At 36.0% G+C, this 13,370-nt stretch overlaps 1 protein-coding gene across 1 annotated transcript in view; it reads left to right on the top strand.

Moving 5' to 3' along the window:
* The window catches only part of SH2D1A (SH2 domain containing 1A), a 51,456-nt gene that overhangs the window by 19,921 nt on the left and 18,165 nt on the right, over positions 1-13,370 (top strand). Inside the window, exon 3 of the mRNA XM_020976352.2 lies at positions 12,233-12,296. Within this exon, the coding sequence (XP_020832011.1) occupies positions 12,233-12,296 (64 nt within the window). The remainder of the gene's footprint in view (positions 1-12,232; positions 12,297-13,370) is intronic.

Raw genomic sequence — 13,370 nt, 5'->3', positions numbered from 1 at the left:
CAGAACTTTATCCTCACTAGGTCTATTGGAGATTCAAGGAGGGAAGAATATACATACATACAGTTGGGTACAGAAATTCATCTTACCCCAACAGGGAAATAGGAGGTAAAAAGTGTAATAAAGTAGGGTCAGAATAAGAGGAAAAGTAGATTAAGGGAGGCAGTAGTCAGAAGCAAAACAGATTTTTGAGGAGAAGGTGAGGTAAAAAAAAAAAAGAGAGAAGTGCAAGTATAACACAATAGGATGGCAGGAAATATACAGCAGTCATATTTTTTCCCCTTTTTTCCATTTTTCATTTTTAAAAATTAATTCATTTTTAGTTTTTGACAATCACTTTCATAAGCTTTTGAGGTTTAAAGTTTCTTCCCTTTCCTCCCCAAGACAGCGTGCAATCTGGTATAGGCTCTCTATATAAATTCTTATTAAACACATTTTCACATTAGTCATGTTGTAAAGAAGAATTAGAACCAATAGGAGGAACCACAAGAAAGAGGGAGCAAAACAAGGGGAAAAAAGAGCAGAGTATGCTTCAAACTGCACTCAAACTCCGTAGTTCTTCAGCAGTCATAATTGTGAATGTGACTAGAATGAATTTGCCCATGAAATAGAAGAGGATAGCAGAATGGATTGATAGCTAGAATCCAAGGATATGCCATTGACAAGAAACACACTTAAAACAAAGATACACAGAGTCAAAATAAGGGGTTGAAAGAGAATCTATTATACTTCAACTGAAGTGAAAAAGGCAGAGCTGGCAGTGATGATCTCAGCCAAAGCAAAAGAAAAAAGAAACCCCCCCCACAATTAAAAGATACGGAGAAACTACATTTTGCTTGAAGTTACCATAGATAATGAATATACTGAGCATACATGCACCAAACAGTATAACATCAAAATTATTAAAGGAAAAGTTAAATGAATGACAGGAGGAAATAGATATTAAAACTATTTTAGTGGAAGACCTCAGTTTACCCCTCTAAGATCTAGATAAATCTAACTGTAAAATTAACAATAAAGAAGTTAAGGAGATATATAAAATTTTAGAAAAAATAGATATGAGAGAAGTTGGGAGAATATTGAATGAGAATTGAAAGGAGTATACCTTTTTTTCATTTGTGCATGGCACCTTCACAAGAGTTGACCATGTATAGGGTGTTGAAACCTGACAATCAAATGCAGAGTTACAGAAATATTAAATACATCTTTTACTGACCATAATGCAACAAAAAATTCATTCAACAAAAGGCTTTTGAAGCATAGATTAAAAATTAACTGGAAACTAAACAACCCAATTCTAAAGGATGAATAGGTCAAAGAATAAGTCATAAAACAGTAATTTCATCAAAGATAATTTTGATGAGATCGCATATCAAAATTTGAGATACAGCCAAAGCAGTGCTTAGGGAAAAGTTATATCTTTAAACACTTACATCAGTAAAAGAGAGAAAGAGCAGATCATTGAATTGGGCGTGCAACTAAAAAAGCCTAGGAAAAAACCAATTAAAAACCCCTATTAATACCAAAATAGAAGTCCGAAAAATCAAAGAATCAAAAATCAAAAAGAGAAGTTGAAAGCAAAAAGCGAAACCAAACTGTTGAACTCATAAAGCTAGAATAAAATATTTAAGTAAATAGATATAAATAATAATACAACTGTTCAGCTCCTAATTGGGATCTTGTTTTGTTTTTTTTTTTAAACAACAAAATATATAAACTATTGGCTAATTTGATAAAAAGGAGAAGGAAACCAAATTACCAATATTAAAAATTAAAAAGGTTAATTTACAACCAATGAAGAGGAAATAAAAACAATTATTTGGAGCTAGTTTGCTCAACTATATGCCAACAAAAGTGACAGTCTAAATGAAATGGATGAATATTTACAAAAGTACAAATTGGCCTGATTAACAGAATAGGAAGAATACTGAAATAGCCATATCTTAGAAAAAAGAAACTGAACAAGCCCTAAATGAGCTCCCTAAGAAAATAAAAAGCCTGAAGCATTTGGATTTACAAGCAAATTCTACCTAACATTTGCAGAATAATTAATTCCAATATTATATAAACTGTTTGAAAAAATAAGTAAAAAAGGAGTCCTATCCAATTTCTTTTACGATACAAATATGATCTTGGTACATAAACCAGAGAGAGTCAAAATAGAGAAGGAAAATTATAGGACAATTTCCCTAATGAATATTGATGCAAAAATTTAAAATAAAATACTAGCAAGGATACCACAGCAATATATCAAAAGATCATATGCTACGACCAGGAATACAGAGCTGGTTCAGTATTAGAAAAACTGTACAAATAATTGATCATACCAATAACAAAAGCAGCAGCAATCACCTGATTATTTTAATAGATGCACAAAAGGCTTTTGACAAAATACAACACCCATTCTTGTTAAAAACACTAGAAAACATAGGAATAAATGGGGCTTTCCTCAAAATGATAAAGAGTATCTAAAACCAAGAGCAAGCACTATCTGTAATGGGATAAGCTAGAACCTTTCCAGGAAGGTCAGGAATGAAGCAAGGATGTCCATTATCACCATGGCTCTTCAGTATTATATTAGGAATGCGAGGTATAGCAATAAGACAACAAAAACATTGAAGGAACAAGCATAGTCAATGAGGAATCAGAATTTTCACTTTCTGCAGATATTGTGACGGTTCTTGAGAACTTAAGAGACTCAACTCAAAAACTAATTGAAACAATTAACAACTTCAGCAAAGTTGTAGGATATAACATAAGCCCATACAAATCATCACTTCTATGTATTACTAACAAATTCAACAGGAAGAGAGAAAAGAAGAAATTTCAGTTAAAACAATTACAGATGTTATCAAATATTTGGGAGTCTACTTGCCAAAACATATACAGGAATTAAATGAACACAATTATACATACAAATATATATATATATAAACATATAAACTTTGCACAAATAAAGACAGATATAAATAATTAGAGAAATATTAATTGCTCATGGGCAGGACAAAACAATATAACAAAAATGACAATACTACCTACATTAATTTACTTATTCAGTCTCATACCAGTCAAACTACCAAAGAATTATTTCTTATAGTTGGGAAAAAATAATAAAATTTGTCTGGAGGAACAAAAATATTAAGGGAATCAGTGGGAAAAAACGGGAAGGAAGGGGGCATAACAGTACTACATCTCAAAGCAATTTGACACTCAACAAGAAATAAGTTGATCATGGAACAGATTAATCAAACAGTAAACATTTATTAAGCACCTACTACATGAGAGGTATATTGTGCTAATTAATTACGCAATATGCAGAAGCAAACAAAAAAGTAACCTGGTGTTTGATACAGTTAAAGATCATAGCTATTGGGGCGAGAGCTTACTATTTCACTAAAACTGGTGAGAGAACTGGAAAGCAGTCTGGCAGAAACTAGGTATAGAGAAGAGCAACATCTCACATCATATACCAAGATAAGATTAAAATGGGTGCATGATTTAGACATAAAGGGTGACATAAGCAAATCAGTGGTTCAGGGAAGAAATTACCTTTTACATCTATGGATATGGGAAGAGTTTTCCAGTAACAAAACCAGTATAGCTAAAATGAGAAGAAAAGCAGGAAACTGGGGAAAAAAATCTTTGTAGCAACTTTCTCTGACAAAGGTCTCATTTTTCAGGTAGGGAACTGCATCAATTTTACAAGAATAAGGGCCATTCCTCAATTGAGAAATGGTCAAAGTGTATGAGCGGGCAGTTTTCAGAGGAAGAAATCAAAGCTATCAATAGCCATATGAAAAAAATTCTTTAAATCGCTGATGATTAGAGAAATCCAAATTATAACAACTCTCATGTACCACCTCACACCCATCAGATTGGCTAACAGGCCAAAAAAGGGAAAATGATAAATGTTGGAGGGGATGTGGGAAAACAGGTACGTTAATGGATTCTTGGTGGAGCTGTGAACTAGTCCAACCATTCTGTTTTGTTTTGTTTTGCTAGGCAATGGGGTTAAGTGACTTGCCCAGGGGTCACACAGCTAGTGTCAAGTATTTGGTCTGAGGGCAGATTTGAACTCAGGTTCACCTGACTTCAGGGCTCGTGCTTTCTCCACTGCGCCACCTAGCTGCCCCTTAACCATTCCGAAAAGCAGTTTGGAGCTATGCCCCAGAGACTATTGAACTATGCATACCCTTTGACCCAGCAATACTGCTCCTAGGTCTCTACCCCAATGAAATCAAAGAAAGAAGAAAAGAACCCATATGTACAAAAGTATTTATAGCAGCTTTTTCATATTGGCAAAGGATTAGACCCTGAAGGGGATGCCCATCAATTGGAGAATGGCTAAACATATTGTGGTATCTGAATGTGATGAAATACTATTGTGCTGGAAGAAATGATGAAGAAGATGGTTTCAGAAAAACCTGGGAAGACCTGAATGAACTGATGTGAAGTGAGCAGAACTAAGAGAACAATATATACAATAAGAGCAATATTGTAAAGATAATCAACTTATTAAGACTTAGTAACTCTGAACAACACAATGACCCAACACAATTCCAGTGTACTCTTGATGAAACATGCTGTTCAGCATTGAAGCGTATTTTTTTCTTTTTCTGTTTTCTATTTTTTTTGGAATGTGTTTAATGGGGAAATTTGTTTTGCATGACTATACATACTTGTTATAGTTTGTTTTCTTGGCTTTTCTTTGTGTGGGGGAAAGGGCAAGAGGAGGAAGAGAATTTGGAACTGAAAAAAAAAGAATACAAAATTCTCTGTGCTTTAAAAAACTGTATGTCATGTTGGAGCCTCACAGCAGTCCTGGGAAGTAGATACTTTTATTATTGTCCTTTTTTACAGTTGTGGAAACTGAGGCAGACAGTTAAGTGACTTGCCTAGGGTCACACAATAAGTGTCTGAAGCTGGATTTGAACTCAAGTCTTCCAGGCCCAGTGCTCTTTCCATGGTGCTTCTTAGCTGCTGCTCCTGATTCAGGAGGGGATGGTGGTCATAGGTATCAAAAGAGAGAAGTTGAGAAGATGAAGATTAAGGAAAGGCCATTAGATTTGGTGATTGTAAGATTCTTGGTAACTTTGAAGAGAACAATTTCAGTTGAGTGATGAGGTAGGAAGCCATATTGCAAAGAGTTTCAAAAATAAGGAGGAGAGCAGTGAGTGTCAAGAGCTTTGACAGGGCTTGGGCCAGGGTTGCGGAACCTTCGGCCTTGAGTCCATACATGGCCTTCTTGGCCCTTGGGTGTGGCCTTTTGATTGTGTCCAGATTTTACAGAACAAATCCTTTTATTAAAGGGATTTGTTCTGTGAAGTTTTCTCCACCAAGCTTTGGGCTTGTGAAAAGGAGGAGAGATGGGATGATAGCTTAAGAGGATAGTGGAGTCCAGTGAGAGTTTTTTAAGGATGTTAGATGCTTGGGCATGAATAAGATAGAGAAAGAACCAAGTAGATGGACTAGATTCCAGATTAGTGAAAGAAAGGGGATCATTCCAGGAGGTGTAGTGGTTTGCCAGTGGAAGACAGGAAGGGATGGAATCAGAGATACATTTTAGTGGGGTTGGCCATGGTGAAAAGGGCTATTTTTTTTTGTCAGAGACTGGAGTAAAGGAGGAGAGAATGAGGGATGATGTCTGATTTCATTTTTCTGCCCCCAGTATCCAGGACAGGGCCTTCAGTACTTGATAAATGTTTGTGTCGAATCGAGAATAAGAGAAAAGGAAAAGGAGTGTAAGAGTAGAGTAAGTTTAGAAATATAGGAGGAGAGCAGCTGCTAAAGGTGATAGAATGGATTTAGCTTTGAAAGGGAAAAGTCTGTTTAAACAGATACCATCCCACTTCTCATCTGCCAGTAAGATATTGGGATCCAGTTTTTAATCTTAGGCTTCCTTATCTGGAGAGCACATTTCGAGAAGGGCTAAAGCCCCACTCTGGTCATCTTTTCTACTTTTAGTTGATCAAATGCACTCATTAATATGAATAAAAGTAAAATCCAAGAAGAAAGATAAATGTTCTGCTCCAAGAGAAACAGCATCATTTCCTAGTTATCCACTTTTATTTGTGGCAACCTTTGAGTTTTTAATCCTAAACTGATTTGCTTTTGAGACCCAGTATAGATTTGGACTTTATTTGGCATGGGCTTAAGGAAATAAAGCTTATTTTGTTCACCTAATCAGATAGAATGCTAATAAACCCGTTGTGCCCTCCGCCCCCATTAAAATACCAGGTTTGGTTTTGACGATTACTTGAGGAAAGGCAACCTATGAAACCTTGCCACTAAAGTAGACAGTTGTTGACTGTGTTTGTTGTAATGATAGAACCCTACTGAGTTAGTATGAGGGATCTGGGTGACCAAATAAAGGGCTGTGGTGGAGACAGCTGTTTGTACCTTCACCTCCTTAGCAAAGGACTGGTTTTCGAACTTGTGGCCCATATAGACCTATTGATGCTTCTCCTGAGTGTCCTCTGGAAATTGCTTTGGACTGTGCCCTTCATAGCATTTCTACTGGATGAGGTGTACAGTTCTCAGTAAAATCAATACAACTTTAATAATTGTTTTATGCCTGAGGTTTTAGAGTTGAAAGGAATCTCAGGGATTAGTCTAGGCCTCTCCTTTACAGATGAGGAAACTGAGGTTTAAGGAGAAAGGAAGTGAAAAGTAACAAAGCAACAACAAACCATTATCCATTTTGTACTTAGTAATATATGATTTTCCGGTTTGTGCTAGGCAGTATTTGCATGAGTCTTTATTCCCAGCATGGCATCAGTTAAATATATATATATACCTGTATATATACACACACACATATATATATATAGGAATATATATTTTTATATGTAAAGGTGTAATATATATATTTGTGTATATATGTGTATATATGTGTGTGTGTGTGTGTATATATATATGTGTATATATATATATATATATGAAGGGGAATATATATTATATATAGAGGTTATATATAAAGGGAAAGTGGCATAGAAATGGAGAGGCAGCCAAGCCTGTGGTAGCTAAGAACTGAAAACTCAGCTTCAATGCATGGCTCTTACCCCCTAGGGAGAGTCAGTTCCCTTCAGTTTCCTTCCTGCAATTAGTCTGTAGGATGAAGTAGGGGAGCTTTCAGCTCTGTTCTTGTGTGGTTCTAAGTGAGCTCTCCATGTGCTGGGGGAAGCCAGTCATGTAGCAGCAGAATTGCCACCGAGAGACCAAAATGAGGTTTGGGAGTTTTCTCTGGATTCCAGTTGTCCACACTCGGGTCAGTGCTACACGTGAGAGTTGCTCTTGTATGAGATATTCTTTGTTTAGCTATTTCAGCTGAAAAGGAAAGTAGAACCAAACAGCTTTTAGAGGGATTGTTGAAACAATTTTTACTCATTGACACATTTGAGGGGCTAGGAACTTTGTTAATAATAGAAGTGTTACTTGTGAAAAGTTTTCTGAAGTATTGAAATCAAGTTCAGAGATTGAAGAAAGCAAGAACTTTAGAAGTGGTAATCCAGTTCCTGCTTAACTGAAAGAAAGATAAGATCCTATTCATTTGTTAGGAAACAGACTAATTCATTTGATTAATCAGAGCTGTCTTTATAGGAAAATCAATTCATTGTCGTCCTTTTTTTTGTTTTTTTGTTTTTTTGTTAGAGACTTACTCTTTTACAAATGGAAAATTTACTATGTTTATTCTAGTCACATCCCTTCTGAGAATTTAAAATCCCTCCTTTCCAGGTTAATAAGACAGGATTATTTCCTCTAATCACTTCCTCTAAGGGAAATAGAATGGAGTTGTTTCTTGACCCCAATTTGCTTGTTTGAATTTCAAGCTTCCGTATTGGAAAATGGGAATCAAAACTCTTGCCTTATTTCTGATAAGATTTCATTTTAAAATTTAGTATGGGTGTTATACTTTTAAGAGCAAAATAAGGATTACACAAAGGACTTTAGTATTTATCTAGATGTAGCATTCTTGATAAATTAAAAAAAAAATTAGTGCTCAATATAGCATTGTACCAAGAAGGAAGTACTTCCTAGAATAAGAGATGGTGATTCAGTTGGCACTCTAGCCAGTGTCAAATGTCAGCTAACTACACATGTGCTACACATGTTTTCTGAACTGAAAAGCCTTTTGGTCAATGGTAGAAACATGTTTTAACACTTAAGTAATTTATAGCAATGGATATTGATTCATGGTGTAGGAGTTAATTTTACACATTCATAGGATTTTAGTCTAAATGTCATTACTGGTCAATCCACAAGCATTTTTAAAGTGCCTACTTTATGCCGGGCATTAATAGTTTTTGCCCTCAAGGAGCTTTACATTGCTCATGTGGAGGAAGCATGCACATGCATCTATCTACTTATGTAGATAGAGCTGAGTCTTTTTTCAAATAAATTTTTATTGCTGTTTTAAAAGTCAACTATACTTCCCAGTATATGTCTTCCTCCTCTCCCTTCTCCTCCCCAGAACCACCCCTCATAAAAAATGGGAAAACAAGGAAAAAACAGTTTGTCAAAACTAACTAACCAATACATCAAAAAAGTCGGATGTTCAGTATGGTGTTCCATGTCCATAGCTCCACATCTTTGCAAAAGTAGAGGGGATGAAGTGCTTTCTTATATCTCTTCTTAGGGGACTGGCTTGGTTAGTTTAATTCTATAGTATTCAATTTTTATTGTTTTCATTCAAGCAAAAACCTTTATTAAGCATTTACTATGTGTCAGGCACATCACAGGAGATAAAAAGAAAGATTCAAACAAACCTAGCCTTTTTTTTTCCTTCTTTTTTTTTTTTGGCTAGGCAATGGGGTTAAGTGACTTGCCCAGGGTCACACAGCTAGTAAGCATTATTACACGTCTGAGGCCAGATTTGAACTCAGGTCCTCTTGAATCCAGGGCCGGCGCTTTATCCACTGTGCCACCTAGCTGCCCCTTAAACAAGCCTAGCCTTTGAGGAGCTCATATGCTAATGAGGGGGACCACATGTAAATAACTAGGTGAAGTTAGTTAAGTAACTAAATAACTAACACTCAATAAATAACTAGATTTTCATACAAGATATGAAAAGACTAGATAGCAGGCAGTCTTGGAGGGGAAGGTACTAGTAGCTGGGAGCATGAGGAGGTCGGGTTGGAGCTGAGATTTCAAGGAAGTCATGGAAACTAAGAGGCTGAGGTGATGAGGGGGCAGCATTCTAGACATTTCATAAAATGACAAAGTGGAGAATAATGCTGAAGAAACAGCAAATAGGCCAGTATAGTTGAATCATAGAGTGTGGAATGGATGGAAAGGAAAGACTGGAAAGGTAGCTGATAAAGAACTTTAATTGCCAAGCAGAGAACCTGTATTTGAACCTGGAGGTAATAATAGCAAGCCAATGGAGTTTGTTGAGTTGAGGAGAGACCTCTGTTTTAAGAAAATCACGTTGGGAGCTGATTGGAAGGTACAGTTAAGTGAGGAGAGACTTTTTGTTGTTGCTTCTATTTCTGATGGCATTTTTATGTATATTGTTTTCCTGGTTCTGCTTACCTTATTTTGCATACGTTTATATAAGGCTTTCCATGCTTCTCTGTATTCACCATATTCATCATTTTTTATAGTATAGTAATATTCCTTTATATTCTTCTCTCACAATCCATCTAGCTATTCCTAAATCAATGGGCATCTACTTTATTTTTCTAGTTCTTTGCCGCCACAAAAAGTATGGAGTAGAGTCTTGAAACAAACCAGAGATGGGGGGATATAGGAAGTGGTGATAGTAGAGCCCCTCCAGACATGGTGGATAGCCAGTGCAGAGGAATGGGTTAAGAGGTAGGAGGTCTTGTGTGAGGAATGTCAAGAAAGCCAGTATTACTGGAGTGGATATAGAGTGTGTGGACCAGGAGTAATGTGTAATAAGGAAGGAAAGACTACATGGGCCATTGGGATGAGTGCTAAATGCCAAATAAGGGAGTTTATATTTGATTCTAAGGGTAATAGGGAACCATTGGAATTTATCAAAATTGGAAAATGGCATGACTAGAGTTAGGAAAATTACTTTGGCAGTTGTATGGAATATGAATTAGAGAAGGGAGTCTGAAATATCCAGTAGGTAGTTGGGAGTGTGAAACTGGAGAGAGGCCAGGACTGGCTATGTGGAGCTGGGAGTCATATACTTAGAGATAATGGAGCCCTTGGGAGCTGGTGAGGTCACTGAGTAACAGTATAGAGATTGTTGTTAACTCACAGTTAGAGATGATATGGGTGATGAACCAGCAAAGGAGACTGAGAAGGAGAGGCCTGGTGGGTAGGAGGAGATCCTAGAGAGAGTGGTGTCATGTGGTCTGAAATAGATCCTGAAGAGTGTGCGGGAGGAGAGTGAGTGTTCAGCAGTGTCTGCCTCTATAGAGAGGTCAAGAGGGATGATAAGAATGGAGGAGAAGGCCATGCATTTGACAGTGCGTCATTATTAACTTTGACAAGGCAGTTCCAGTTGAGTGCTGGGGTGAGGAACTAGGTTGAAGAGGATTTAAAAAGTGGAGGCTAGGAAGAGCAGGCCTTGAAATAGATGTAACAGTGAGTCACTGAGCATGACCTTGTGTTTATGAAGTGGTTCGGTATTTTCTGTTTTTGTACATCGAAATAAACTCACTGTGTTGTATCAGCATGCATTTAAAGTGTTTGTTCCAGCTAAAACCCAAATGTTGGTTGGCTAATACTTAAGGCAGTGATGAGTGATCAGAATACTCATGAAATAAATAACACTCTAATTTAGATCTCATTAATTTCTCCCAAATAATTTGGATTGAAGATTCTCATACCAAGTAAGCAATAGTAAAGGGAGAATGTTTGTCCAACTTAATAGACCAGACTAAGCAGTCTGTACTTTGGTGGTGCCCCATTTTCACAGTTAATATGTTTAATACAAATTATACTTATTCAGGGCCATGTGTACTTTAAGAAATACTTCTATCTGGGAAGACTTTGCAGTTTAAGCTACTAAATTAGTGGAAACTACATTTCATTAAAACTAGAATTCATTATTTTTCTTAATTTTCCAAGTAATTCATATTAAGCTTTACTGTGCCTATAAGTAGACTATAAGTCTTTTAAGTAGAAATAACTTAGCCTTAGGAATGGGAATTCTTGCATGAGGAAGAACTCTTTGGAGGTGTGGAAGGAGGTTAAAATTAGCCACCAGTACATTTTTAAAAATACTATCAACTAAAAAAGCGTGGAAAGATGTATAAAATGATGCAAAGTGAAGTAAGCAGAGTCAGATAAATGATATACACAAAATACAAATAGTTGAACATGAATGTCACAAAATTATTGCAAAATGTTGCAAAAATAAAGAACAAACTTAGCCTCCAATAAGAGAGATGAAAAGACACCTCATTGCACTTCTTAGAGGTGAAGGGGTCCATGGGTATAGAGCATTGCGTATAAAAATGAAGGCTTTTTGATTAACAGATCAGTTTTGCTTAATTTTTCTTCGTTTTTTTCTTTTAAAAAAATTTTTTTTTATAAGGAATGGCTTTCTGGGAGGAAGGGAAGAGAGAAGAGGATATCTAGGTGATTAAAAAACAAAAGATATTAATAAAATATATTTTAAAATATAAAATACTGTAAATTATATAAGGGGAGCTAGGTGACAATGAATGGAATGTCAGAGTTGGAGGCAAGAAGAGCTGAATTCAGATACTGCTTCAGGCTCTTAATAGTTGTATGCCCCTGGCCAAGTCACTTAACCTCCCTCGGCCTCAGTTTCCTCATCTGTATAATGATGATAATAATAACACCTGCCTCATAGGGTTGCTGTGAAGAGTAAATAACACATGTAAAGTACTTTGTAAAGCACTATACAAATGCTAGCTATTGTTGTTGTTATTGTTGTTATCTGGCATAAATCATAGACATAAGGTAGTATGGTAGAGGAGAAAGAATTAAGAGACCTGGAATTAAGTCTTAGATCTATCATTAGCTTTGTGACCTTGGGTGAGTCACTTCACAATCTGTGCCTCTGTTTCATTTATAAAGTAAGAGAAGTTAGACTAGATGATCACTGAAATTTTCTCTAGTCATAATGTTGTATGAGTCAGATTTGATTGTGATAACTCCCCCTTTCCCAAGAACTCAGTGGTTTGAAGGCAAAGTTCATTCATCAGTATGCAAAATGTTTAGATTTCACCCTCAGATATAGGCCACATGTGTGTTTGAATTTTTTCAGTAATGGGAATTTATTCTTTCACAGGTATCAAGGTTACATTTATACCTACCGAGTGTCCCAGTCAGAAACAGGTTCTTGGAGTGCTGAGGTATAGAGTTTTTTTCTTTTATTTATGCTTACTGTGGGAGGTAATGATATGTATGGAATTGAGATTATTTTTACCCAAGAGTGGTTGAATCACATGGCACCAAAACATTTTTCAGAACCAATTTACCGTAGCACAGCTGTATGATAACATCATTGTAGTAGTGAAATTAAAAAATGCTTGTATATCATTAAGAAGCCTCCAGAGGCACTAACTTATTATTATTTAGTACTGATTCAAAATTCACCTACCCAATTTTGAGGAAGGATATGAAATTGAGAAAAAAGTATATCAGATTTTCTTTTCTTTCTTTGATTCAGAAAGTTCCAAATACAAAGCAGATATGAAATATATAGGTAAAATAAATTAGAAAATATTTATTGAGAGCCTACTATGTGCCCAGGTTGATACTGATATTGTGAGATATGAGAGAGTATGGTCTCCTGCCCTGGAACCTGTGATCTCACTGGGTAGACAAGATCAATTCCTTTGAAACAATAGAGTGATAAAATATTTGGTAGAACCATGATTTCATCCATTGTGGGGCCTCTGATGCAGAACACCATCCTTCTATGCCATATGAGACTTCATGAAAGAGCAAAGTCTTGAAATGAGACAGGAAGGTTGGGTAGACTATAGATAGACACTCTGGGTACGTAGGACTCGTTAACACATTGCAAGCATGGTATCTCATATTACCAGTGATTTTTTGATGCGGTTACAAAGAATATTCAAGAACTGAAAAATCTATCACAAATGCTTTTGTGGGCTCCTGACCTTTGTAACAGTCCCCCTTGCTTATCAAAGTAGCTTATTATTAGCTATTTGCACACACTAACACTTGAATAAACTTATTTATAGATTGCTTATTATTATTATTATTATTATTATTTTGCTACACTTGTGTGTTGGCTCTAGGCATGATCCTGCTTAATGTGTATTACTGTCTTCCTTAGTGATAAAATCTATTATGCAGAGATGACAAAGAATAGGGATAAAGGAAGAAATGGTGATGGGGAAGAGAAAATTGAATAAAAAATATTATGAATTTAAAGACATTTTGGTAAACTGTTCAGT

The sequence above is a fragment of the Phascolarctos cinereus genome, unplaced genomic scaffold (genome assembly GCF_003287225.1).
Source record: "Phascolarctos cinereus isolate Bilbo 61053 unplaced genomic scaffold, phaCin_HiC Scaffold_8;HRSCAF=390, whole genome shotgun sequence".
NCBI lineage: Eukaryota > Metazoa > Chordata > Mammalia > Diprotodontia > Phascolarctidae > Phascolarctos > Phascolarctos cinereus.
The sequence above is the reverse complement of the archived record's forward strand: the minus strand, read 5'-3'. Positions and strand labels throughout refer to the sequence as shown.